Source organism: Rhinoraja longicauda, chromosome 4, assembly GCF_053455715.1.
Source record: "Rhinoraja longicauda isolate Sanriku21f chromosome 4, sRhiLon1.1, whole genome shotgun sequence".
Taxonomy (NCBI): domain Eukaryota; kingdom Metazoa; phylum Chordata; class Chondrichthyes; order Rajiformes; family Arhynchobatidae; genus Rhinoraja; species Rhinoraja longicauda.
Window position 1 is genome coordinate 93187577 of NC_135956.1, and position 26631 is coordinate 93214207.

Below are 26631 nucleotides of genomic sequence, written 5' to 3' on the forward strand. Positions count from 1 at the left end.
CCAATCTGACACCAGGTCTCCGCAGAGACAACAGCAGCAGCTCAGCCGTCCCGCGCTGCCCACCGTGGGAGGACTGGTCGCCGTTACCGCGGTCGCCGTTACCGTGGTCGCCATTACCGCGGTCGCCGACACCGCGGTGCTCACCGTGTGGGGGGGGGCTCGGTGCCGACCGTCCACACGCTGGAACGTGGCTGCTCACGAACGCTCCCCGGACCAGGAGTTTCCCCACGGAGACCGTGACCAACCGGCCCGGCGTGGCCGGGAACACGGAAAGAGGTACAGAGCCCACAATACACCGGAGAGAGGGGTACAGACTGTGTACACCAGCTACAGGGGTACAGACTGTGTACACCAGCTACAGGGGTACAGGGGTATAGACTGTGTACAGCAGCTACAGGGGTACAGACTGTGTACACCAGCTACAGGGGTACAGGGGTATAGACTGTGTACACCAGCTACAGGGGTATAGACTGTGTACACCAGCTACAGGGGTACAGGGGTATAGACTGTGTACACCAGCTACAGGGGTACAGACTGTGTACACCAGCTACAGGGGTATAGACTGTGTACACCAGCTACAGGGGTACAGGGGTACAGACTGTGTACACCAGCTACAGGGGTACAGGGGTATAGACTGTGTACACCAGCTACAGGGGTATAGACTGTGTACACCAGCTACAGGGGTACAGGGGTATAGACTGTGTACACCAGCTACAGGGGTATAGACTGTGTACACCAGCTACAGGGGTACAGACTGTGTACACCGGCTACAGGGGTACAGGGGTATAGACTGTGTACACCAGCTACAGGGGTACAGGGGTACAGACTGTGTACACCAGCTACAGGGGTACAGGGGTATAGACTGTGTACACCAGCTACAGGGGTATAGACTGTGTACACCAGCTACAGGGGTACAGGGGTATAGACTGTGTACACCAGCTACAGGGGTATAGACTGTGTACACCAACTACAGGGGTATAGACTGTGTACACCGGCTACAGGGGTATAGACTGTGTACACCAGCTACAGGGGTACAGGGGTACAGACTGTGTACACCAGCTACAGGGGTACAGGGGTATAGACTGTGTACACCAGCTACAGGGGTACAGACTGTGTACACCAGCTACAGGGGTACAGGGGTATAGACTGTGTACACCAGCTACAGGGGTATAGACGGTGTACACCAGCTACAGGGGTACAGACTGTGTACACCGGCTACAGGGGTACAGGGGTATAGACTGTGTACACCGGCTACAGGGGTACAGACTGTGTACACCGGCTACAGGGGTACAGGGGTATAGACTGTGTACACCGGCTACAGGGGTACAGACTGTGTACACCAGCTACAGGGGTATAGACTGTGTACACCAGCTACAGGGGTACAGGGGTACAGACTGTGTACACCAGCTACAGGGGCCGTGATAAACCGGCTGGAGAGATACTGATCCACCAGCCCTGGTGCAGTAGGGAGCTCGGCGAGACAATAGACAATAGGTGCAGGATGAGGCCATTCGGCCCTTCGAGCCAGCACTGCCATTCACCGTGATCATGGCTGATCATTCTTGCTTGTGTTATCAGTGGGATGCATGAGAATGATATGAAGTTGCAGAGTGCAGACAGGAGAGGTGTCTGTTCACATGTTGGGACCACCATGCCCACAACCTCACGCAGTCAAACAAAAACACAACAGCCGGCACAGTGGTGCAGCGGGTAGAGCTGCTGCCTCACAGCGCCGGAGACCCGGGTTCCATCCTGACTACGGGTGCTGTCTGTGTGGAGTTTGTACGTTCTCCCCGTGACCTGTGTGGGTTTTCTCCGGGCGCTCCGGTTTCCTCCCACACTCCAAACACATGCAGGTTTGTAGGTTCATTGGCTTGGTAAAGTGTAAATTGTTCCTCGTGTGTGTAGGATAGTGTTAGTGTGCGGGGATCACTGGGCGGTGCGGACCCGGTGGGCCGAAGGGCCTGTTCCCGCTCTGTATCTCTAAACTAAACTCCTCTCTCTCTCCATCTTGGTTCCTCGCCAACGGCCCAACGTTCAGCACCGAAGCTCTCAGCTTCCACAGCCCTCTGTCCACATCTCTCCACCCCTCTTTATTCCTCAGGTCCATCCTTGCGCCCCTAACCTTCTCTTTACCAAACACTTGTAGATGTGTCTTGGTTCCCCATTCTGTCTCGTAGCATTGCGTGGCTGACAGCACTGTGCGAGAGACATTTACAATTATGTGGGGACCAAAGGCAGGCTGGAGGGGACGATTATAGTCTAGAGAAGGGTCCCAACACGAAACATCGCCTGTCCATGTTCTCCACAGATGCTGCCTGACCCGCTGAGTTACTCCAGCTCTCTGTGAAACATCGCCTATCCATGTTCTCCACAGATGCTGCCCGACCCGCTGAGTTACTCCAGCTCTCTGTGAAATGTCACCTATCCATGTTCTTTCAACTCCAAGGTCGGTGGGGATGGTCAATAAGGCCCATGGAGTGAGGGCAGTCCACACGCCAACCACAGTCATGCTTGCGAATGTAATAAAGGCATCGCTGGTAAATAAATTCACTCTGTCTTTGAAGAGGAAATGTCGAGGAATTTAGCCTCACCCTTTTATATAAACTCCTGTGCACATTAATTATGGATTATAGCTTGAAAACAATTTTGGAAGCATATTTCTTGCCAAATGTCATGAGCTGTGACAAGCTGAGAATCGACTGCCCCAGAGGGTGACGTTACATTTCACGTTTGTTTTGAATTAAAACACCAGTCTTTAGCAGCGTTTGGCAGGATTATAAAGATCCATGACCTGGGAAGTAATGCAGGGCTGTAAGTGGGCGTCTCACTGTGCTGGTTGCAAATATACACCGCAGTTTCACAGCTCCTGCCTTACTCGATTGGAAAAGCAAAATACTAAACATGTAGAAAAACTGAAATAAAACCAGTTTTGGAAATGTTCAGTAGATCAGACAGTGTCATAGAAAACATAGAAAACAGAAAACATAGAAAATAGGTGCAGGAGGAGGCCATTCGGCCCTTAGAGCCAACACCGCCATTCATTGCGATCATGGCTGATCGTCCACAATCAGTAACCCGTGCCTGCCTTCTCCCCATATCCCTTGATTCCACTCGCCCCTAGAGCTCTATCTAACTCTCTCTTAAATCCATCCAGTGAATTGGCCTCCACTGCCCTCTGTGGCAGAGAATTCCACAAATTCACAACTTTCTGGGTGAAAATGTTTTTCCTCATCTCAGATGTAAATGGCCTCTCCTTTATTCTTAGACTGTGGCCCCTGGTTCTGGACTCCCCAACACTGGGAACAATTTTTCTGCATCTAGCTTGTCCAGTCTTTTTTATAATTTTATACATCTCTATAAGATCCCCCCTCATCCTTCCAAACTCCAGTGAATACAAGCCCAGTCTTTCCAATCTTTCCTCATATGACAGTCCCGCCACCCCGGGGATTAACCTGGTGAACCTACGCTGCACTGCCTCAATAGCAAGGATTGCGGAGAGTGAGTCGATGGTTCACTGTTTGCCCACTGCGCGGCAAGGAAAGTTGTTTTTTAAACAGTTTTATAAAGGTTGCAAACTGTATTTCAAAATGATTGTGCAGGGAAGTTCATTTAACAAGGAAGTTTCGACTAAACTCAGCATTTCCTCTTTGAAGACACAATCTCCCAGATGTTCTAGGGGCCAGAGATCCTAGGGTGACGGAGGAACTGAAGGAAATTCACATTAGGCAGGAAATGGTGTTGGGTAGACTGATGGGACTGAATCCCAGGGTACTTAAGGAGGTGGCTCTAGAAATTGTGGACGCATTGGTGATCATTTTCCAATATCATATCATATCATATCATATCATATATATACAGCCGGAAACAGGCCTTTTCGGCCCACCAAGTCCGTGCCGCCCAGCGATCCCCGTACATTAACACTATCCTACACCCACTAGGGACAATTTTTTACATTTTACCCAGCCAATTAACCTACATACAATGTTCTATAGATTCAGGATCAGTTCCTGTGGATTGGAGGGTAGCTAATGTTATCCCACTTTTTAAGAAAGGAGGGAGAGAGAAAACGGGAAATTATAGACCAGTTAGTCTGACATCAGTGGTGGGGAAGATGCTGGAGTCAATTATAAAAGACGAAATTGTGGAGCATTTGGATAGTAGTAACAGGATCGTTCCGAGTCAACATGGATTTACGAAGGGGAAATCATGCTTGACTAATCTTCTGGAATTGTTTGAGGATGTAACTAGGAAAATGGACAGGGGAGAGCCGGTGGATGTGGTGTACCTCGACTTTCAGAAAGCCTTCGACAAGGTCCCACATAGGAGATTAGTGGGCAAAAGAGGAGCACATGGTATTGGAGGTAGGGTACTGACATGGATAGAAAATTGGTTGACAGACAGAAAGCAAAGAGTGGGGATAAATGGGTCCCTTTCAGAATGGCAGGCAGTGACTAGTGGGGTACCGCAAGACTCAGTACTGGGACCGCAGCTATTTACAATATACATTAATGACTTGGATGAAGGGATTAAAAGTACCATTAGCAAATTTGCAGATGATACAAAGCTGGGTGGTGGTGTGAACTGTGAGGAAGATGCTATGAGGTTGCAGGGTGACTTGGACAGGTTGTGTGAGTGGGCGGATGCATGGCAGATGCAGTTTAATGTGGATAAGTGTGAGGTTATCCACTTTGGTGGTAAGAATAAGAAGACAGATTATTATCTGAATGGTGTCAAGTTAGGAACAGGGGACGTACAACGAGATCTGGGTGTCCTAGTGCATCAGTCACTGAAAGGAAGCATGCAGGTACAGCAGGCAGTGAAGAAAGCCAATGGAATGTTGGCCTTCATAACAAGAGGAGTTGAGTATAGGAGCAAAGAGGTCCTTCTGCAGTTGTACAGGGCCCTAGTGAGACCGCACCTGGAGTACTGTGTGCAGTTTTGGTTTCCAAATTTGAGGAAGGATATTCCTGCTATTGAGGGCGTGCAGCATAGGTTTACTAGGTTAATTCCCGGAATGGCGGGACTGTCGTATGTTGACAGACCGGAGCGGCTAGGCTTGTATACACTGGAATTTAGAAGGATGAGAGGGGATCTGATCGAAACATATAAGATTATTAAGGGGTTGGACACGTTAGAGGCAGGAAACGTGTTCCCAATGTTGGGGGAGTCCAGCACCAGGGTCCACAGTTTAAGAATAAGGGGTAGGCTATTTAGAACGGAGATGAGGAAAAACTTTTTCAGTCAGAGAGTTGTAAATCTGTGGAATTCACTGCCTCAGAAGGCAGTGGAGGCCAATTCTCTGAATGCATTTGAGAGAGCTAGATAGAGCTCTTAAGGATAGTGGAGTCAGGGGGTATGGGGAGAAGGCAGGAATGGGGTACTGATTGAGAATGATCAGCCATGATCACATTGAATGACGGTGCTGTCTCGAAGGGCCGAATGGCCTCCTCCTGCACCTGTTGTCTATTGTCTATTGAACACTGTAAGCGTTTCTTTACCTGACCCACTTTGTTAGACCTTAGAGATACAGTACATTAACCGCCTCTGGCCCACCGAGTCCACACCGACCCGCGATTGCCCCGCACACAAGCACTATCCTACACACAATGGACCAATTACAATCTTACTGAAGCCAATTAACCCACAAAGCTGCACGTCTTTGTAGTTTAACGCACACTTTACTTTAGCGTGCGTGTGATTAGTGTTGCTGCTTCTTGTTTGCTCACATGGATGGAGTTTCATGATAAAGATGGACATAGAGTGCTGGAGATACAGTGAATACAAAGGACATGGATTTAAACTGAGAGAGACAACGTTTACAGGAGATGTGTGGGGCAGGTTTTTACACAGAGGGGGGTGGGGGCCTGGAACGCGCTGCCAGGGGTGGGGGTGGGGGCAGATACGATAGTGGTGTTCACGAGGCTTTTGGACAGGCACATGGATGTGAAGGGAATGGAGTGATATGGATCACATGCAGGCAGGTAAGAGTTGGTCTTGGCGTCATGTACAGCATGGACATTGTGGGCCGAAGGGCCTGTTCCTGTGTTGTACTGGCCTATGTTCCTTGTTATGGGTGATTATTGGTGAGTTTGTTGCTGAGCTGCTGTGGCTGATGTAGAAGGTTCCTCCACCGTGATCATAAGGCATCGTCTTATGAATGTACCAGTGCAATATCACAGTATATCTCAGCAACAACACTGGGACAGCTCCAGGCCAAAGATACAACAGTCTCAGTGGATCAGGCAGCTCGTTCCCAGGCCCCCAACACCCTCTGTGTCAAAATAAAACCTGCCACGCACATCTCCTGTAAACCATGCCCCTCTCACCTTAAACTGTTCCCTCTGCACTTTGATATTTTCATCTTGGGAAAACATCTTCTGACTGTCTACCCTATCTACGCCTCTCATCATTTTATAAACTTCTATCAGGTCTCCCCTCAACCTCCGACATTCCAGAGTAGGGGAATCGAGGACCAGAGGACATAGGTTCAAGGTGAAGGGGAAAAGATTTAATAGGAATCCGAGGGGTAACTTTTTCACACAGAGGGTGGTGGGTGTATGGAACAAGCTGCCAGAGGAGGTAGTTGAGGCTGGGACTATCCCATCGTTTAAGAAACAGTTGGACAGGTACATGGATAGGACAGGTTTGGAGGGATATGGACCAAGCGCAGGCAGGTGGGACTGGTGTAGATGGGACATGTTGGCCTGTGTGGGCAAGTTGGGCTGAAGGGCCTGTTTCCACACTGTATCCCTGTCTCTCTGTGTCTCTGTGTCCCTGTGTCCCTGTGTCTCTGTGTCTCTGTGTCTCTGTGTGTCCCTGTGTCTCTGTGTCTCCGTGTCTCTGTGTCTCTGTGTCTCTGTGTGTCTCTGTGTGTCCCTGTGTCTCTGTGTCTCTGTGTCTCTGTGTGTCCCTGTGTCTCTGTGTCTCTGTGTGTCTGTGTGTCCCTGTGTCTCTGTGTCCCTGTGTCTCTGTGTGTCTGTGTGTCTGTGTGTCCCTGTGTCTCTGTGTCCCTGTGTCTCTGTGTCTCTGTGTCTCTGTGTCTCTGTGTGTCTCTGTGTCCCTGTGTCTCTGTGTCTCTGTGTCCCTGTGTCTCTGTGTCCCTGTGTGTCTCTGTGTCCCTGTGTCTCTGTGTCTCTGTGTCCCTGTGTCTCTGTGTCCCTGTGTCTCTGTGTCTCTGTGTCTCTGTGTCTCTGTGTGTCTCTGTGTCCCTGTGTCTCTGTGTCTCTGTGTCTCTGTGTGTCTCTGTGTCCCTGTGTCTCTGTGTCTCTGTGTCTCTGTGTCTCTGTGTGTCTCTGTGTCCCTGTGTCTCTGTGTCTCTGTGTGTCTCTGTGTCCCTGTGTCTCTGTGTGTCTCTGTGTCCCTGTGTCTCTGTGTCCCTGTGTCTCTGTGTCTCTGTGTCCCTGTGTCTCTGTGTCTCTGTGTCCCTGTGTCTCTGTGTCCCTGTGTCTCTGTGTCCCTGTGTCTCTGTGTCCCTGTGTCTCTGTGTCTCTGTGTCTCTGTGTCCCTGTGTCTCTGTGTCTCTGTGTCCCTGTGTCTCTGTGTCTCTGTGTCTCTGTGTCCCTGTGTCTCTGTGTCCCTGTGTCTCTGTGTCTCTGTGTCTCTGTGTCTCTGTGTCTCTGTGTGTCTCTGTGTCCCTGTGTCTCTGTGTCTCTGTGTCTCTGTGTGTCTCTGTGTCCCTGTGTCTCTGTGTCCCTGTGTCTCTGTGTCTCTGTGTCTCTGTGTCTCTGTGTCCCTGTGTCCCTGTGTCTCTGTGTCCCTGTGTCCCTGTGTCTCTGTGTCTCTGTGTCCCTGTGTCCCTGTGTCCCTGTGTCTCTGTGTCCCTGTGTCTCTGTGTCTCTGTGTCTCTGTGTCCCTGTGTCCCTGTGTCTCTGTGTCTCTGTGTCTCTGTGTGTCTCTGTGTCCCTGTGTCCCTGTGTCTCTGTGTCCCTGTGTCCCTGTGTCTCTGTGTCTCTGTGTCCCTGTGTCTCTGTGTCCCTGTGTCCCTGTGTCTCTGTGTCTCTGTGTGTCTCTGTGTCTCTGTGTGTCTCTGTGTCTCTGTGTCCCTGTGTCTCTGTGTCTCTGTGTCTCTGTGTCCCTGTGTCTCTGTGTCTCTGTGTCTCTGTGTCTCTGTGTCCCTGTGTCTCTGTGTCTCTGTGTCCCTGTGTCTCTGTGTCTCTGTGTCCCTGTGTCTCTGTGTCTCTGTGTCTCTGTGACTGTGTGTCTCTGTGTCTCTGTGTGTGACTGTGACTCTGTGTCTCTGTGTCTCTGTGTCTCTGTGTCTCTGTGTGTGACTGTGTCTCTGTGTCTCTGTGTCTCTGTGTCTCTGTGTCTCTGTGTCTCTGTGTCTCTGTGTCCCTGTGTCTCTGTGTCTCTGTGTCTCTGTGTCTCTGTGTCTCTGTGTCTCTGTGTCTCTGTGTCTCTGTGTGTGACTGTGTCTCTGTGTCCCTGTGTCCCTGTGTCCCTGTGTCTCTGTGTCTCTGTGTCTCTGTGTCTCTGTGTCTCTGTGTCCCTGTGTCCCTGTGTCTCTGTGTCCCTGTGTCCCTGTGTCTCTGTGTCCCTGTGTCTCTGTGTCCCTGTGTCTCTGTGTCCCTGTGTCCCTGTGTCTCTGTGTCCCTGTGTCTCTGTGTCCCTGTGTCTCTGTGTCTCTGTGTCTCTGTGTCTCTGTGTCCCTGTGTCCCTGTGTCTCTGTGTCCCTGTGTCCCTGTGTCTCTGTGTCCCTGTGTCTCTGTGTCCCTGTGTCCCTGTGTCTCTGTGTCTCTGTGTCTCTGTGTGTGACTGTGTCTCTGTGTCTCTGTGTCTCTGTGTCTCTGTGTCTCTGTGTCTCTGTGTCTCTGTGTCTCTGTGTCTCTGTGTCTCTGTGACTGTGTCTCTGTGTCTCTGTGTCTCTGTGTCTCTGTGACTGTGTCTCTGTGTCCCTGTGTCCCTGTGTCTCTGTGTCCCTGTGTCTCTGTGTCTCTGTGACTGTGTCTCTGTGTCTCTGTGTCTCTGTGTCTCTGTGTCTCTGTGTCTCTGTGTCCCTGTGTCTCTGTGTCTCTGTGTCTCTGTGTCTCTGTGTCTCTGTGTCTCTGTGTCTCTGTGTCTCTGTGTCTCTGTGTCTCTGTGTCTCTGTGTCTCTGTGTCTCTGTGACTGTGTCTCTGTGTCCCTGTGTCCCTGTGTCTCTGTGTCTCTGTGTCTCTGTGTCTCTGTGACTGTGTCTCTGTGTCCCTGTGTCCCTGTGTCTCTGTGTCCCTGTGTCTCTGTGACTGTGTCTCTGTGTCTCTGTGTCTCTGTGTCTCTGTGTCTCTGTGACTGTGTCTCTGTGTCCCTGTGTCTCTGTGTCTCTGTGTCTCTGTGTCTCTGTGTCTCTGTGACTGTGTCTCTGTGTCTCTGTGTCTCTGTGTCTCTGTGTGTGACTGTGTCTCTGTGTCTCTGTGTCTCTGTGTCTCTGTGTCTCTGTGTCTCTGTGACTGTGTCTCTGTGTCCCTGTGTCTCTGTGTCTCTGTGTCTCTGTGACTGTGTCTCTGTGTCTCTGTGTCTCCGTGTCTCTGTGACTGTGTCTCTGTGTCTCTGTGTGTGACTGTGTCTCTGTGGCTCTGTGTCTCTGTGTCTCTGTGTCTCTGTGACTGTGTCTCTGTGTCTCTGTGTCTCTGTGACTCTGTGTCTCTAGAAGGCGCTGGCTGACGGAGGGATGGTGAGTAGGAGCAGGATGTTCGATCTGTCAGCCGCGGACTGAAATAGCTGCAGCTCTGACAATCTCTGGCGGTTTCCTGCAAAGTGTGTTTCCCAATCGGACATTTCAGCCGTCCTATTGCAAAACCCGGAGTGAGTGTGCATCCTTTCCCCTAATCCAGGCTCGGTTTGAGAAACCTCGGCACCCTTTTCAGACGAAACTTTAGAGATACAGCGCGGAAACAATCCTTCAGCCCACCGTGTCCGCGCCGACCAGCGAACCCCACACTAGCACTATCCTACACACACTAGGGGCAATGTACAGAAGCCAATTAACCTGCAAACCTGCACGTCTTTGGAGTGTGGGAGGAAACCGGAGCACCCGGAGAAAACCCACGCAGGTCACGAGGAGAACGTACAAACTCCGTACAGACGGCACCCGTAGTCAGGATGGAACCCGGGTCTCTGGCGCTGTGAGGCAGCAGCTCTACCCGCTGCATCACCATGCCGCCAAAAAGATACAAAGTGCTGGAGTAACTCAGTGGGTCAGGCAGCATCTGTGGAGAACTTGGATAGGTGACGTTTCACAGAGTGCTGGAGTAACTCAGCGGGTCAGGCAGCATCTGTGGAGAACATGGATAGGTGACGTTTCACAGAGTGCTGGAGTAACTCAGCGGGTCAGGCAGCATCTGTGGAGAACATGGATAGGTGACGTTTCACAGAGTGCTGGAGTAACTCAGTGGGTCAGGCAGCATCTGTGAAGAACATGGATAGGTGACGTTTCGTTTTGGGGCCCTTCAGACCTATAATTTAGCTTATCCATGCCCTCCACAGATGCTGCCTGTCACATTGAATTACTCCAGCACTTTTTGTTCCACACAAGTTTCCAGCCTCTGCAGTTTCTTGTGTCAACATCTCTGTGCGTCACTTAGATATAGATATATCAATCACAAAAACACAGTTCCAAGCACCAACCCCGGCAGTACATTTCATTGGTTCCAGGGGCTGAAAATGGGTTTAAAAAAGGAACTGAAACGAGCGCAAAAGTAAACGATATTTTATAAACAAAGAGAAACAATTGGTGCAACATCCCAATAAAACCCCCTTGGCCACAAGCTCACAAACACGCAACAAAGGCTTTTCACTGTACCTCAGCACACGTGACAATAAACTAAACTCAAAGCTAAGCACAGTGATCATGTTATAGAGATGTAGAGTCATAGAGTGATACAGTGTGGAAACAGGCCCTTCATAGAGTCACAGAGTGATACAGTGTGGAAACAGGCCCTTCATAGAGTCACAGAGTGATACAGTGTGGAAACAGGCCCTTCATAGAGTCACAGAGTGACACAGTGTGGAAACAGGTCCTTCGGCCCAACTTGCCCACACTGGCCAACATGCCCCATCTACACTAGTCCCACCTGCCTGCGCTTGGTCCATATCTCTCCAAACCCGTCCTATCCATGCACCTAACTGTTCCTTAAACGTTGCGATAGTCCCAGCCTCAACTACCTCCTCTGGCAACTCGTTCTACACACCCACCACCCTCTGTGTGAAAAAGTATTCCAAAACATGGTTACAAGTTCCCCATTGAGAATGAAGTTGGAGTTTGAATATCAGTCTCACTGGTTCAGGGCAAGATGTTTTTGTAAGAGCTGAGCGAATGGAAACTCTGGTCTTCACGCCAACCCCAAGTTCCCTGTTTTGAGGTTCAGCTGATCAAACTAATACCACAGTCCGTTAGAAAGCTGCTTCATACTTCATCTTTAAAATCAGACAGATGGTGTCACCGATTTTGACCTTTGAGTGTTTAACTGTTTGCTGTAGTTTATCAGGATTTATTATTCATGGTCAGTGAATTGCTGTTGGCTGCTTGGTGGGTTTCATGAACCTACGGACAGACGGATGTCTAGTCTAGTGTAGTCATCTAGTCTGGTCTAGTTAGTCTAGTCTGGTCTAGTCTAGTCTAGTCTAGTCTAGTCTAGTCTGATCTAGTCTAGTCTAGTCTAGTCTAGTCTAGTCTAGTCTGGTCTAGTCTAGTCTAGTCTAGTCTGGTCTAGTCTAGTCTAGTCTAGTCTAGTCTGGTCTAGTCTAGTCTAGTCTAGTCTAGTCTAGTCTAGTCTAGTCTAGTCTAGTCTAGTCTAGTCTAGTCTAGTCTAGTCTGGTCTAGTCTAGTCTAGTCTAGCCTGGTCTAGTCTAGTCTAGTCTAGTCTAGTCTAGTCTAGTCTAGTCTAGTCTAGTCTGGTCTAGTCTAGTCTAGTCTGGTCTAGTTTAGTTTAGAGATACAGCGCGGAAACAGTATATTTACAATATATATTAATGATTTGGATGATGGAATTAGAAGTAACACTAGCAAGTTTGCGGATGACACAAAGCTGGGTGGCAGTGTGAACTGCGAAGAGGATGTTAGGAGGTTGCAGGGTGACCTGGACAGGTTGTGTGAGTGGGCAGATGCTTGGCAGATGCAGTATAATGTAGATAAATGTGAGGTTATCCACTTTGGCGGCAAAAACAAGGAGGCAGATTATTATCTCAATAGTGTCAGATTATGAAAGTTAGGTAAAGGGGACGTACAACAAGATCTGGGTGTCCTAGTGCATCAGTCACTGAAAGGAAGCATGCAGGTACAGCAGGCAGTGAAGAAAGCCAATGGAATGTTGGCCTTCATAACAAGAGGAGTTGAGTATAGGGGCAAAGAGGTCCTTCTGCAGTTGTACAGGGCCCCAGTGAGACCGCACCTGGAATACTGTGTGCAGTTTTGGTCTCCAAATTTGAGGAAGGATATTCCTGCTATTGAGGGCGTGCAGCATGGGTTTACTAGGTTAATTCCCGGAATGGCGGGACTGTCGTATGTTGAAAGACTGGAGCGACTAGGCTTGTATACAATGGAATTTAGAAGGATGAGAGGGGATCTGATCGAAACATATAAGATTATTAAGGGGTTGGACGCTAAAGGCAGGAAACATGTTCCCAATGTTGGGGGAGTCCAGAACCAGGGGCCACAGTTTAAGAATAAGGGGTAGGCCATTTAGAACTGATATGAGGAAAAACTTTTTCAGTCAGAGAGTTGTAAATCTGTGGAATTCTCTGCCTCAGAGGGCAGTGGAGGCTAATTCTCTGAATGCATTCAAGAGAGAGCTAGATAGAGCTCTTAGGGATAGTGGAGTCAGGGGGTATGGGGAGAAGGCAGGAACGGGGTACTGATTGAGAATGATCAGCCATGATCACATTGAATGGCGGTGCTGGCTCGAAGGGCCGAATGGCCTCCTCCTGCACCTATTGTCTATTGATAGACATGGGGCAGTCTGAGACCACATCCGACCTGTGGAAGTGTTTAAAGGCCAGTGGATCAAAGTTGAGGACAGGCATGTCCCAGTAAGAATGATTTATAGGGTCATAGTGTCACACGGTACAGAAACAGGCCTTTGACCCAACTTAGAAACACAAACAATAGGTGCAGGAGGAGGCCATTCGGCCCTTCCAGCCAGCACCGCCATTCAATACGATCATGGCTGATCATGTAAAATCAGTACCCCGTTCCTGCTTGCCTACACCGGCCAACATGCCCCATCTACACTAGTCCCACCTGCCTGCGTTTGGTCCATATCCCTCCAAATCTGTCCTATCCATGTACCTGTCTAAAAGGTTCCTAAATGTTGCAATAATCGCTGCCTCAACTACCTCCTCTGGCAGCTCGTTCCATACACCCACCACCCTCTGTGTGGAAAAGTTACCCCTCAGGTTCCTATTAAATCTTTCCCCCTCACCTTAAGCCCATGCCTTGGTTGAAGCTGAGGTCTCGGCCAGTTCACCTGTGTAGAACACACCTGTACAACAACCTGGGAAAGGGCACCTTCATTTCATGAAGTGTGTGGGTGTCAGGGGTTATGGGGAGAAGGCAGGAGAATGGGGTTAGGAGGGATAGATAGATCAGCCATGATTGAATGGTGGAGTGGACTCGATGGGCCGAATGGCCTAATTCTGCTCCAGTCACTTCTGACCTTGTGGATGTTTTCTCTTCCCCACAGTTTTGGGCACGGATACCGAGGATTAAACCATGGGCAACGCCAATAAATCACCGGCGACACAGACCGAGACCCTGGACACAGAAACACCGGAGCGTAAGTTGGGACCCACCCACCACTCTAACCTGTGACCCACCCACCACTGCCCACACCACACCACTCTCACTAACCTGTGACCCACCCACCACTGCCCACACCACACCACTCTCACTAACCTGTGAACGCTGGCTGGGAGCGTTAGACCAAGACCAGTGCCCACACCACACCACTCTAACCTGTGAACGCTGGCTGGGAGCGTTAGACCAAGACCAGTGCCCACACCACACCACTCTCACTAACCTGTGAAAGATAGACCAAGACCAGTGCCCACACCACACCACTCTAACCTGTGAACGCTGGCTGGGAAAGATAGACCAAGACCAGTGCCCACCCACCACTCTCACTAACCTGTGACCCACCCACCACTCTCACTAACCTGTGAACGCTGGCTGGGAAAGATAGACCAAGACCAGTGCCCACACCACTCTCACTAACCTGTGAACGCTGGCTGGGAGCGTTAGACCAAGACCAGTGCCCACACCACTCTCACTAACCTGTGAACGCTGGCTGGGAAAGATAGACCAAGACCAGTGCCCACACCACTCTCACTAACAATAGACAATAGACAATAGACAATAGGTGCAGGAGTAGGCCATTCAGCCCTTCGAGACAGCACCGTCATTCAATGTGATCATGGCTGATCATTCTCAATCGGTACCCCGTTCCTGCCTTCTCCCCATACCCCCTGACTCCGCTATCCTTAAGAGCTCTATCCAGCTCTCTCTTGAAAGCATCCAACGAACTGGCCTCCACTGCCTTCTGAGGCAGAGAATTCCACACCTTCACCACCCTCTGACTGAAAAAGTTCTTCCTCATCTCCGTTCTAAATGGCCTACCCCTTATTCTTAAACTGTGGCCCCTTGTTCTGGACTCCCCCAACATTGGGAACATGTTATCTGCCTCTAATGTGTCCAATCCCCTAATTATCTTATATGTTTCAATAAGATCCCCCCTCATCCTTCTAAATTCCAGTGTATACAAGCCCAATCGCTCCAGCCTTTCAACATACGACAGTCCCGCCATTCCGGGAATTAACCTAGTGAACCTACGCTGCACGCCCTCCATAGCAAGAATATCCTTCCTCAAATTTGGAGACCAAAACTGCACACAGTACTCCAGGTGCGGTCTCACCAGGGCCCGGTACAACTGTAGAAGGACCTCTTTGCTCCTATACTCAACTCCTCTTGTTACGAAGGCCAACATTCCATTGGCTTTCTTCACTGCCTGCTGTACCTGCATGCTTCCTTTCAGTGACTGATGCACTAGGACACCCAGATCTCGTTGAACTCCCCCTCCTCCTAACTTGACACCATTCAGATAATAATCTGCCTTTCTATTCTTACTTCCAAAGTGAATAACCTCACACTTATCTACATTAAACTGCATCTGCCATGTATCCGCCCAAGTCACCCTGCAGCCTTATTGCATCTTCCTCACAATTCACACTACCCCCCAACTTAGTATCATCTGCAAATTTGCTAATGGTACTTTTAATCCCTTCGTCTAAGTCATTAATGTATATCGTAAATAGCTGGGGTCCCAGCACCGAACCTTGCGGTACCCCACTGGTCACTGCCTGCCATTCCGAAAGGGACCCATTTATCCCCACTCTTTGCTTTCTGTCTGTCAACCAATTTTCTATCCATGTCAGTACCCTACCCCCAATACCATGTGCCCTAATTTTGCCCACTAATCTCCTATGTGGGACCTTGTCGAAGGCTTTCTGAAAGTCGAGGTACACCACATCCACTAACCTGTGAACGCTGGCTGGGAAAGACAGACCAAGACCAGTGCCCACACCACTCTAACCTGTGAACGCTGGCTGGGAGCGTTAGACCAAGACCAGTGCCCACACCACACCACTCTCACTAACCTGTGAACGCTGGCTGGGAAAGATAGACCAAGACCAGTGCCCACACCACTCTCACTAACCTGTGAACGCTGGCTGGGAAAGACAGACCAAGACCAGTGCCCACACCACTCTCACTAACCTGTGAACGCTGGCTGGGAGCATTAGACCAAGACCAGTGCCCACACCACTCTAACCTGTGAACGCTGGCTGGGAGCGTTAGACCAAGACCAATATTGCGTTTACGCAGTACAACCTGATTACCCCATAACTGATCTACTTTAGTTTAGCTTAATTGAGTTTAGTTTATTGTCACGTGTAATGAGGTACAATGAAATTTTTTTTGTTGCGTGCTAACCAGTGAACGGAAAGACAATACATGATTACAATCGAGCCGTCCACAGTGGACAGGTACAGGATAAGGGAATAACGTTTAGTGCAAGGTAAAGCCAGCAAAGTCTGATTAAAGATAGTCCGAGGGTCACTAATGAGGTAGATGGGAGGTCAGGACTGCTCTCTAGTTGGTGAGAGGACGGTTCAGTTGCCTGATAACAGCCGGGAAGAAACTGCCCCTGAATCTGCATGATTCTGTGTTGTATAATTCTATAACTCCTCCTAAGACAGACACAAATTGCTGGAGTAACTCAGCGAGTCAGGCAGCATCTGTGGAGAACATGGATAGGTGACGTTTCATAGAGTGCTGGAGTAACTCAGCGGGTCAGGCAGCATCTGTGGAGAACATGGATAGGTGACGTTTCATAGAGTGCTGGAGTAACTCAGCGGGTCAGGACTAGTTGACGTTTTGGTCGAGACTCTAAAGTTAATGGAGTTGAATGTTTGGGGTCTGTTGAGTAATAAGGGGCCACGTTTTACACCAGTACGTGTTGACTGCAGTGTGTTGAGCCACACGTTTGACCATATTACGTGTTCATTATCCAGGAGACAGCAATAACATCGTGGTCATGCTCTACGACTACCTGCCGCCGACCATCAGCCAACCTGTCTACAAGACGGGCGAGAAGCTGCGCATCGTGGCTGAGTGAGTAAACACCCCCCGCCCGCCTGTCCCCCCCCCCCCCCGCCTGTCCCCCCCCCGCCTGCTCCCCCCCCCCGCCTGCTCCCCCGCCTGTCCCCCCCCCCCGCCTGTCCCCCCCCCCCCCCGCCTGTCCCCCCCCCCCGCCTGCTCCCCCGCCTGCTCCCCCCCCCGCCTGCTCCCCCCCCCCGCCTGTCCCCCCCCCCGCCTGTCCCCCCCCGCCTGCTCCCCCCCCCGCCTGCTCCCCCGCCTGTCCCCCCCCGCCTGCTCCCCCCCCCCGCCTGTTCCCCCCCCCCGCCTGCCCCCCCGCCCGCCCGCCGGGAACACCCAGGGGCCACACTGACCGGGGCCCAGACTGACCGGGGGCCAGACTGACCAGTGGCCAGACTGACCGGGGGCCAGACTGACCGGGGGCCAGACTGACCGGGGGCCAGACTGACCGGGGCCCACACTGACCGGGGCCAGACTGACCAGGGGCCCACACTGACCAGGGGCCCACACTGACCAAGGGCCCACACTGACCAGGGGCCCACACTGACCAGGGGCCCACACTGACCAGAGGCCCACACTGACCAGGGGCCCACACTGACCGGGGGCCAGACTGACCGGGGGCCCACACTGACCGGGGCCCACACTGACCGGGGCCCACACTGACCGGGGCCACACTGACCAGGGGCCACACTGACCAGGGGCCACACTGACCAGGGGCCACACTGACCAGGGGCCACACTGACCAGGGGCCACACTGACCAGGGGCCAGCAGCCTCCCTTCACTACGGGCGAGGTAGAGGACAGGCGGAGAGGGGAGAGGGTGAGGAGGCAGAGGGGATAATGACCAATATGATCATGATAACAAACACTTTAAATCATCCCGTTAGAGACCGGAGAATCAAAGGAACAAAGGCGGAAAAATGTTCATCATCGATAGGAACAGAATGAGGCCATTTGGCCCATCAAGTCTATTCCACCATTGAATCATGGCTAATCTATCTCTCCCTCCTAACCCCATTCCCCTGCCTTCTCCCCATAACCCCTGACACCCGCACTGATCAACAATCTGGAGATACGGAGACAGTGTGGTAGTGAGGATTGATGGGAGAGGGGAGACACTGGCACACTGGCACACTGGCACACTGGCACACTGGCACACTGGCACACTGGCACACTGAGATACAAAGCCGTGTGGGCAGTGTTACAGAGAGACACTGACCCAGGACAGTGTTACAGTGTTGGCCGTGTTGCAGTGTTAGAGTTACAGTGTTACAGTGTTGCAATGTTACAGTGTTACAGTGTAACAGTGTTACAGTGTTACAGTGTTACAGTGTTACAGTGTTGCAGTGTTACAGTGTTACAGTGTTACAGTGTTACAGTGTTACAGTGTTGCAGTGTTACAGTGTTACAGTGTTACAGTGTTGCCGTGTTGCAGTGTTGCCACGTTAGTGTTACAGTGTTGCAATGTTACAGTGTTACAGTGTTAGTGTTGCCGTGTTACAGTGTTACAGTGTTGCCACGTTACAGTGTTACAGTGTTACAGTGTTACAGTGTTACAGTGTTGCAGTGTTGCCGTGTTACAGTGTTACAGTGTTGCCGTGTTACGGTGTCACAGTGTTACAGTGTTACAGTGTTGCAGTGTTACAGTGTTACAGTGTTGCCGTGTTAGTGTTACAGTTACAGTGTTACAGTGTTGCAGTGTTACAGTGTTACAGTGTTGCAGTGTTACAGTGTTGCCATGTTACAGTGTTACAGTGTTGCAGTGTTACAGTGTTGCAGTGTTAGTGTTGCAGTGTTACAGTGTTACAGTGTTGCAGTGTTACAGTGTTACAGTGTTGCAGTGTTACAGTGTTGCAGTGTTACAGTGTTACAGTGTTGCAGTGTTACAGTGTTGCAGTGTTACAGTGTTGCAGTGTTGCAGTATTGCAGTGTTGCAGTGTTACAGTGTTACAGTGTTACAGTGTTGCAGTGTTGCAGTGTTGCAGTGTTACAGAGGTGTCTGTGTTCTGCGGCCGTCCCTGATGTTGATGTTTCTGTCCCCAGGGAAGGGGATTGGTGGAGAGTGCAGTCCATCGTTGCCGGGCGTGAGAGCTACATCCCTCGTGCCTGCGTTGCCCGCGTCTACCATGGGTATGTTTGTCCGACACACTTCAACGTTCTGTGCCCAGTCTTACACTCTACTCCCTCACTTATGGCACGGTGGTGCAGCGGATAGAGCTGCTGCCTCACAGCGCCAGAGACCCGGGTTCCATCCCCACTACGGGTGCTGTCTGTATGGAGTTTGCACGTTCTCCCCGTGACCTGCGTGGGTTTTCTCCGGGTGCTCTGGTTTTCCCCCCACACTCCAAAGTCCGTAGGTTAATTGGCTTGGTATAAGTGTAAATTGTCCCTGGTGTGTGTAGGATAGTGTTAGTACGCGGGGATCGCTGGTCGGCGCGGACACGGTGGGCCGAAGGGCCTGTTTCCACGCTGTATCTCCAAACCAAACTAAACTAAACTCAACTAAAGATAGGCACAAAAAGCTGGAGTAACTCAGCGGGTCAGGCAGCATCTTTGGAGAGAAGGAGTGGGTGATGTTTCGGGTCGAGACCCTACGAAACTCAACTAAACAATGCTAACTTACAAGGAAGGCTAGTCACCCAGCAAGGTGCTGCCAATGACACAAACCCCATCAGATCGGAATTTAGAATGCTCCACTAAGCACTGGAGTAGTGGTAATAGAGTCACAGAGTGATACAGTGTGGAAACAGGCCCTTCATAGAGTCACAGAGTGATACAGTGTGGAAACAGGCCCTTCATAGAGTCACAGAGTGATACAGTGTGGAAACAGGCCCTTCATAGAGTCACAGAGTGATACAGTGTGGAAACAGGCCCTTCATAGAGTCACAGAGTGATACAGTGTGGAAACAGGCCCTTCGGCCCAACTCGCCCACACCGACCAATAATGTCCCAGCTGCACTAGTCCCACCTGCCTGCGCTTGGTCCATATCCCTCCAAACCCGTCCTATCCATTTACCTGTCTAAATGTTTCCTAAATGTTGGGATAGTCCCAGCCTCAACTATCTCCTCTGGCAGCTTGTTCCATACACCCACCACCCTCTGTGTGAAAAAGTTACCCCTCAGATTCCTATTAAATCTTTTCCCCTTCACCTTGAACCTATGTCCTCTGGTCCTCGATTCCCCTACTCTGGGCAAGAGACTCTGTGCATCTACCCAATCTATTCCTCTGGTGATCTGAAACACACATATATAAGATGTACGATGAGTTGTTGTGGGAGGAGGCGGGGAGAGCTGAACCTTGTGGTGACTGATCACAGGCACTGTGTTCTTGTACAGCTGGCTCTTTGAAGGAATCGGACGGAGGAAGGCAGAGGAGTTATTGCAGCTCGCCGATAACAGAATGGGTTCCTTCTTGATAAGGCAGAGTGAAAGCCTGAAAGGTACGTTCACTTCTGTGAATGCACTCAGCACTTTGTAAGGATGTCGCCAGGGCTCGAGGGTCTGAGCTACAGAGAGAGGGTGAGCCGGTTGGGACTCGACTGGGCTTGTATTCACTGGAGTTTGGAAGGGTCAGAGGGGATCTTCTAGAAACATATAACATTCTTAAGGGATTGGACAGGATAGATGCAGGAAAAATGTTCCCGATGTTGGGGGAGTCCAGAACCAGGGGTCACAGTTTAAGAATTAGGAGGAGGCCATTTAGGACTGAGATGAGGAAAAACTTTTCCACCCAGAGAGTTGTGAATCTGTGGAATTCTCTGCCATAGAAGGCATTGGAGGCCAATTCACTGGATGTTTTCAAGAAAGAGTTAGATTTAGCTCTAGGGGCTAGTGGAATCAAGGGATATGGGGAGAAGGCAGACACGGGTTACTGATTGTCGACGATCAGCCATGATCACAATGAATGGCGGTGCTGGCTCGAAGGGCCGAATGGCCTCCTGCTGCACCAGTTGTCTACGTTTCTATAAAATCATCTGCAGTTCCTTATGTGTACTGCTGTGGACATGGGTTCCCATCTGCACACTCACAGTCGTTTCTCACCAACGTGTCACATCTTTTGCAGTTTAGACAACATTTTGGACCTGGGTTCATGGGATAGGAAAATAATTATGCTACTCCGCCATTCATCATGGCTGATCTATCTCTCCCTCCTAACCCCATTCTCCTGCCTTCTCCCCATAACCCCTGACACCCGCACTAATCAACAATCTATCTATCTCTGCCTTAAATATATCCACTGACTTGTGGCCTCCACAGCCGTCTGTGCCAAAGAATCCCACAGATTCACCACCCTCTGACTGACGGATTCCTCCCATCTTGCAGGTACGTACTGCCTCTCCGTCAGGCACTTCAATGAGGGCCGGCAGAAGCTGGTCAAGCACTATCGCATCTCCCGCCTGCCCAACCGCTGGTATTACATCCAGCAACGACTGACCTTCCAGTGCCTGGAGGACCTGGTCAACCACTACTCAGGTCAGTGGCTGAACGGCTCCACGCTTTCTACTACAGATTGACCATTATATTTACTTTCAGTTATAGAGTCGTAGATTTACAGAGTGACATAGTGTGGAAACAGGCCCTTCATAGAGTCACAGAGTGATACAGTGTGGAAACAGGCCCTTCATAGAGTCACAGAGTGATACAGTGTGGAAACAGGCCCTTCATAGAGTCACAGAGTGATACAGTGTGGAAACAGGCCCTTCATAGAGTCACAGAGTGATACAGTGTGGAAACAGGCCCTTCATAGAGCCACAGAGTGATACAGTGTGGAAACTGGCCCTTCGGCCCAACTTGCCCACACCGGCCAACAATGTCCCATCTACACTAGTCCCACTTGCCTGCGCTTGGTCCATATCCCTCCAAACCTGTCCTATCCATGTACCTGTCTAACTGTTTCTTAAATGTTGGGATAGTCCCAGCCTCAACTACCTCCTCTGGCAGCTTGTTCCAGACACCCACCACCCTCTGTGTGAAAAAGTTACCCATCAGGTTCCCATTAAATGTTTTCCCCTTCACCTTAAACCTATGTCCTCTGGTCCTCGATTCCCCTACTCTGGGCAAGAGACTCTGTGCATCTACCCGATCTGTTCCTCTCATGATTTTATATGTTTTAGAGATACAGGCTCTATGTGAGTGTGAGATGGTGTGAGATGCACATGTGGGTGTGAGCTGTGTGTGTGTGTGTGCGCGCGTGTGTGTGAGGTGTGGGTGTGAGCTGTGTGATGTGTGTGTGGGTGTGAGCTGTGTGTGTGTGAGCTGTGGGTGTGAGCTGTGGGTGTGAGCTGTGGGTGTGAGCTGTGGGTGTGAGTGTGGGTGTGAGCTGTGTGTGTGGGTGTGAGCTGCGTGGGTGTGAGCTGTGTGTGAGCTGTGGGTGGGTGTGAGCTGTGTGCGTGCGCGCGCGCGTGTGTGGCGGTACTGACCCTGTCTCTGTCTGTCCAGAGGTGGTAGATGGACTGTGCTGCCTCCTGACCCACCCGTGCCTGGCTCAGCTGGGCCCTGAATGTTCCCACCAGCCCGTGATCCTGAGGAACAGCAACTTCAGCTGGAGAAACGTCAACAGGTAACTAACTCATCCCGTCCCACTCGGGAATGTAACGGCGATATCCAGGCCTGGCCTCTGCTGCAGGTTAATTGTTCTGATGCTTGCTCATGTGTGGTCCACCATGGCCTGGTGCTTGTCATGCGTGATCCACCCACAGCCTGGTGCTTGCTCATGCATGGTCCACCCATGGCCTGGTGCTTGTCATGCGTGATCCACCCACAGCCTGGTGTTGCTCATGCATGGTCCACCATGGCCTGGTGCTTGTCATGCGTGATCCACCCATGGCCTGGTGCTTGCTCATGCATGGTCCACCCATGGCCTGGTCTGACCAGGTGGTCAGTGCCCTCCTGCTGCCGCTACTCAAGGACAAAGAAGACAATGGTTGAACGTGATGATCTCACATTCCCACCTCACCCTCTCTCCCACCACCAACGACCAGTGGTCTCCAAGTGTAGGATCCATGGTGGTGCCAACCCAGACACCCAACCCAGACACCCAACCCAGACACCCAACCCAGACACCCAACCCAGACACCCAACCCAGACACCCAACCCAGACACCCAACCCAGACACCCAACCCAGACACCCAACCCAGACAGTGCCCAACCCAGACACCCAACCCAGACACCCAACCCAGGCACCCAACCCAGGCACCCAACCCAGACACCCAACCCAGACACCCAACCCAGACACCCAACCCAGACAGTGCCCAACCCAGACACCCAACCCAGACACCCAACCCAGGCACCCAACCCAGGCACCCAACCCAGGCACCCAACCCAGACACCCAACCCAGACACCCAACCCAGACAGTGCCCAACCCAGACACCCAACCCAGACACCCAACCCAGGCACCCAACCCAGACACCCAACCCAGACACCCAACCCAGACAGTGCCCAACCCAGACACCCAACCCAGACACCCAACCCAGACACCCAACCCAGATACTGCCCAACCCAGATACTGCCCAACCCAGGCACCCAACCCAGGCACCCAACCCAGGCACCCAACCCAGACACCCAACCCAGACACCCAACCCAGACACCCAACCCAGACACTGCCCAACCCAGACACTGCCCAACCCAGGCACCCAACCCAGGCACCCAACCCAGGCACCCAACCCAGACACCCAACCCAGACACCCAACCCAGACACTGCCCAACCCAGACACCCAACCCAGACACCCAACCCAGACACCCAACCCAGACATTGCCCAACTCAGACAACCAACCCAGACACCCAATCCAGACGGTGCCCATTAGCTTTTCACTCTACCTCGGTATACGGGACAATAAACTCAACTAAACTACACAAAGTGATCTAAACTAACCATCACATTCTCAGCATTGTCCATCCACCATTCTGTGCCAACAATGTGTCATGTTTCCTATGCCTCCCCGACCCAAATCTCAACTCCATCACCTTCTAAAAATGACCACAAATCCATCTGAAGAAAATTGCCACCTTCTAGCACCAATCTTGTGGCCAACTCTTCTAAAATTACCCCGAATATAAGTCTGTGCTTATTCTAAGAACTGCCAACTCATTGTCAACAATAACTTTTCTGAGTAATGTCACCTTGCTAAATAGATGCAGAATAGTGTTGGATCATTGATGAGTTTAGGTACAGCATGGAAACAGGCCCTTCAGCCCATTGAGTCCACACCAACCAGTCAGTGTAAGGAGGGACTGCAGATGTTGGTTTATACCAAAGAAAGACACAAAGTGCCGGAGTAATTCAGTGGGATAAACACCATCTTTGGAAATAAGGATGTTTTGGGTCAACTTCTCCAGAGATACTTCCTGTCCCGCTGAGTTACTCCAGCATTTTGTATCTATCGACCATCGATCACCGTTCCACATTAGATCCATGTTATCCCACTTTCCCATCCAATCCCCACCCACTGGGGGCCGATTAACCTCCAAACCCGCACGTCTTTGGGAGCACCCGAAGGAAACCCACGCGGTCACACGGAGAATGGGCAAACTCCACACAGACAGCATCTGTGGTCAGGATGGAACCCCGGGTCCCTGGTGCTGTGCATTAGCGCTGCGTTACAGGATAGGACACTGATCTGATGTGGTGAGTGGGAGAAGGAAGGGGTAATGACTCTCTCCTGTGTCCACCAGGGCAGAGCTGCTGGGTGACGTCGCATCGCACAGGGGCGACCCTGTTCTCAGCTATGGCCTGAGACACAGTGTGGCTTCCTACATGAGCCTGTCACAGCTGGAAGACCAGGAGGTGAACAGAGGCGGCAAGAAGAGGTGGCACCAATCCTTCACACCCCGCAGGCAGAACCGGCACAGCTGCCTACTACCCTTACCCCCACAATCCCTCTACGAGGACGACTTCATACCCTCACCCCCACAGCCCCTCTACGAGGACGACTTCGAGTGACGGCACCTCATGGAGGGTCTCCATTAGAAGGATGACCACTAATGAGGAGCACCCATTACAGTGGGACACCATGAGGATGACTACTAATGAGGAGCACCCATTACTGTGGGACACCATGAGGATGACTACTAATGAGGAGCACCCATTACAGTGGGACACCATGAGGATGACTACTAATGAGGAGCACCCATTACAGTGGGACACCATGAGGATGACTACTAATGAGGAGCACCCATTATGACGGACACCATGAGGATGACTACTAATGAGGAGCACCCATTATGATGGACACCATGAGGATAACTACTAATGAGGAGCACCCATTATGACGGACACCATGAGGATGACTTTGAGTGATGGCACTTCATGGCCGGTCACCAGGATGATGGCTTCTAATGAGGAGCACTCCTCATGACTTTGAGTGATGGCACCTCTTGTGGTGAACACCAGGACAATGGCTTCTGACAAGGAGAACCCCTGATGGTGGGCACCCATTATGGGATGAGTTTGAGGTGAGCACCCCTTATAATGACACCCATGAGATGACCTAATGAGGCATCCCTGATGATGGGACTCTGTATCATCATGACTTTGATGGAACACCCATACCAGCTTGTCGTTGAATGATGAGTCTCTTCTGATGGAACACCATTACAAGGACGACTTTAAATAATGAGTTCCCTTTACAGTGCACCCATGAGGATGATGTAGAAACATAGACAATAGGTGCAGGAGGAGGCCATTCGGCCCTTCAAGCCAACACCGCCATTCATTGTGATCAGGGCTGATCATCCACAATCAGTAACCCGTGCCTGCCTTCTCCCCATATCCCTTGATTCCACTAGCCCCTAGAGCTCTATCTAACTCTCTTTTAAATTCATCCAGTGAATTGGCCACCACAGCCCTCTGTGGCAGAGAATTCCACAAATTCACAATTCTCTGGGTGACTTTGAGTGAAGGTTGCCTTTACAGTGGGAACCATGAGGATGACTTTGAGTGAACAGCCTACGATGGACATCCATGACGAGGACATCCATGACGAGGACATCCATGACGAGGACATCCATGACGAGGACATCCATGGTGAGGACATCCATGATGAGGATGTCAGTGAATGACGTGCCTCTCTGAAGGTCCAGCATGAGGATAACTGCGAGTGACGTACACCCCTTATGGTGGATCACCTGTGACGATGACTTCAAATGATGTGCTCCCCTTATGATGGACACCCATTGGAAAATGACCGAGTGAAAGCCCCATTTACAGTGGAACTCCACTATGGGGGTGTCATTGAATGATAAGCCCTTGATTATGGAACACCATTATGGGGACATCATTGGACGATGAGCCCCTTACGATGGACATCTATAAAGGGGACATCATTGAATGATGTGCTCCTGATTATGGACCACCATTAAGGGGATGTTATTGAATGATGAGCTCCTGATTATGGACCACCATTATGGGGGTGTCACTGAATGATGAGCTCCCCTCACCTGTTGTGAACGACCTACACCTGAACGTTACCTGTGATGCCGGGGGTTTCACGCTGGGATGGTCGTTCACTGACCTTCAGCAGAGTTTATCTTCAGACCAGTACGCTGGTGCACACTGTCCACACGTCACCCCAAGAATTCGGTGTTGTACGTACATTTACAGTACGTGGCACAACAGCACAGTTATCCACGTGAAGCACTAAGGAGCGGGACAATTCAGTGGACAATCCTGTGCCTTCTCTGGTTAAAGGTGGTGAATATTGAGAGCTGCCCTGTACACACACTGTACACACACTGACACTGTACACACTGTACACTGTACACACACTGCCCACATACTGTACACACACTGACACTGTACACACATTGTACATACACTGACACTGGACACACACTGCACACACTGTACACTGTACACACACTGCCCACATACTGTACACACACTGACACTGTACACACATTGTACACACACTGACACTGGACACACACTGGACACACACTGTACACACACTGTACACACACTGTACACTGTACACACACTGCCCACACACTGTACACACACTACA

At 50.9% G+C, this 26631-nt stretch overlaps 2 protein-coding genes across 2 annotated transcripts in view; one reads left to right on the forward strand and one right to left on the reverse strand.

Moving 5' to 3' along the window:
- Nucleotides 1–26631, reverse strand: part of tg (thyroglobulin) — a 179016-nt gene that overhangs the window by 42861 nt on the left and 109524 nt on the right. The gene's annotated exons all lie outside the window — the stretch shown is intronic.
- The window catches only part of sla1a (Src like adaptor 1a), a 27629-nt gene continuing 998 nt past the window's right edge, over nt 1–26631 (forward strand). Inside the window, exons 1-8 of the mRNA XM_078398401.1 lie at nt 1–276; nt 13660–13752; nt 16544–16643; nt 18672–18758; nt 19965–20068; nt 20952–21101; nt 22068–22188; nt 24302–26631. The exon at nt 24302–26631 is cut by the window's right edge and continues 998 nt beyond it. Coding sequence (XP_078254527.1) covers nt 13689–13752; nt 16544–16643; nt 18672–18758; nt 19965–20068; nt 20952–21101; nt 22068–22188; nt 24302–24569 — 894 coding nt within the window. The 5' untranslated portion in view covers nt 1–276; nt 13660–13688 and the 3' untranslated portion in view covers nt 24570–26631. The remainder of the gene's footprint in view (nt 277–13659; nt 13753–16543; nt 16644–18671; nt 18759–19964; nt 20069–20951; nt 21102–22067; nt 22189–24301) is intronic.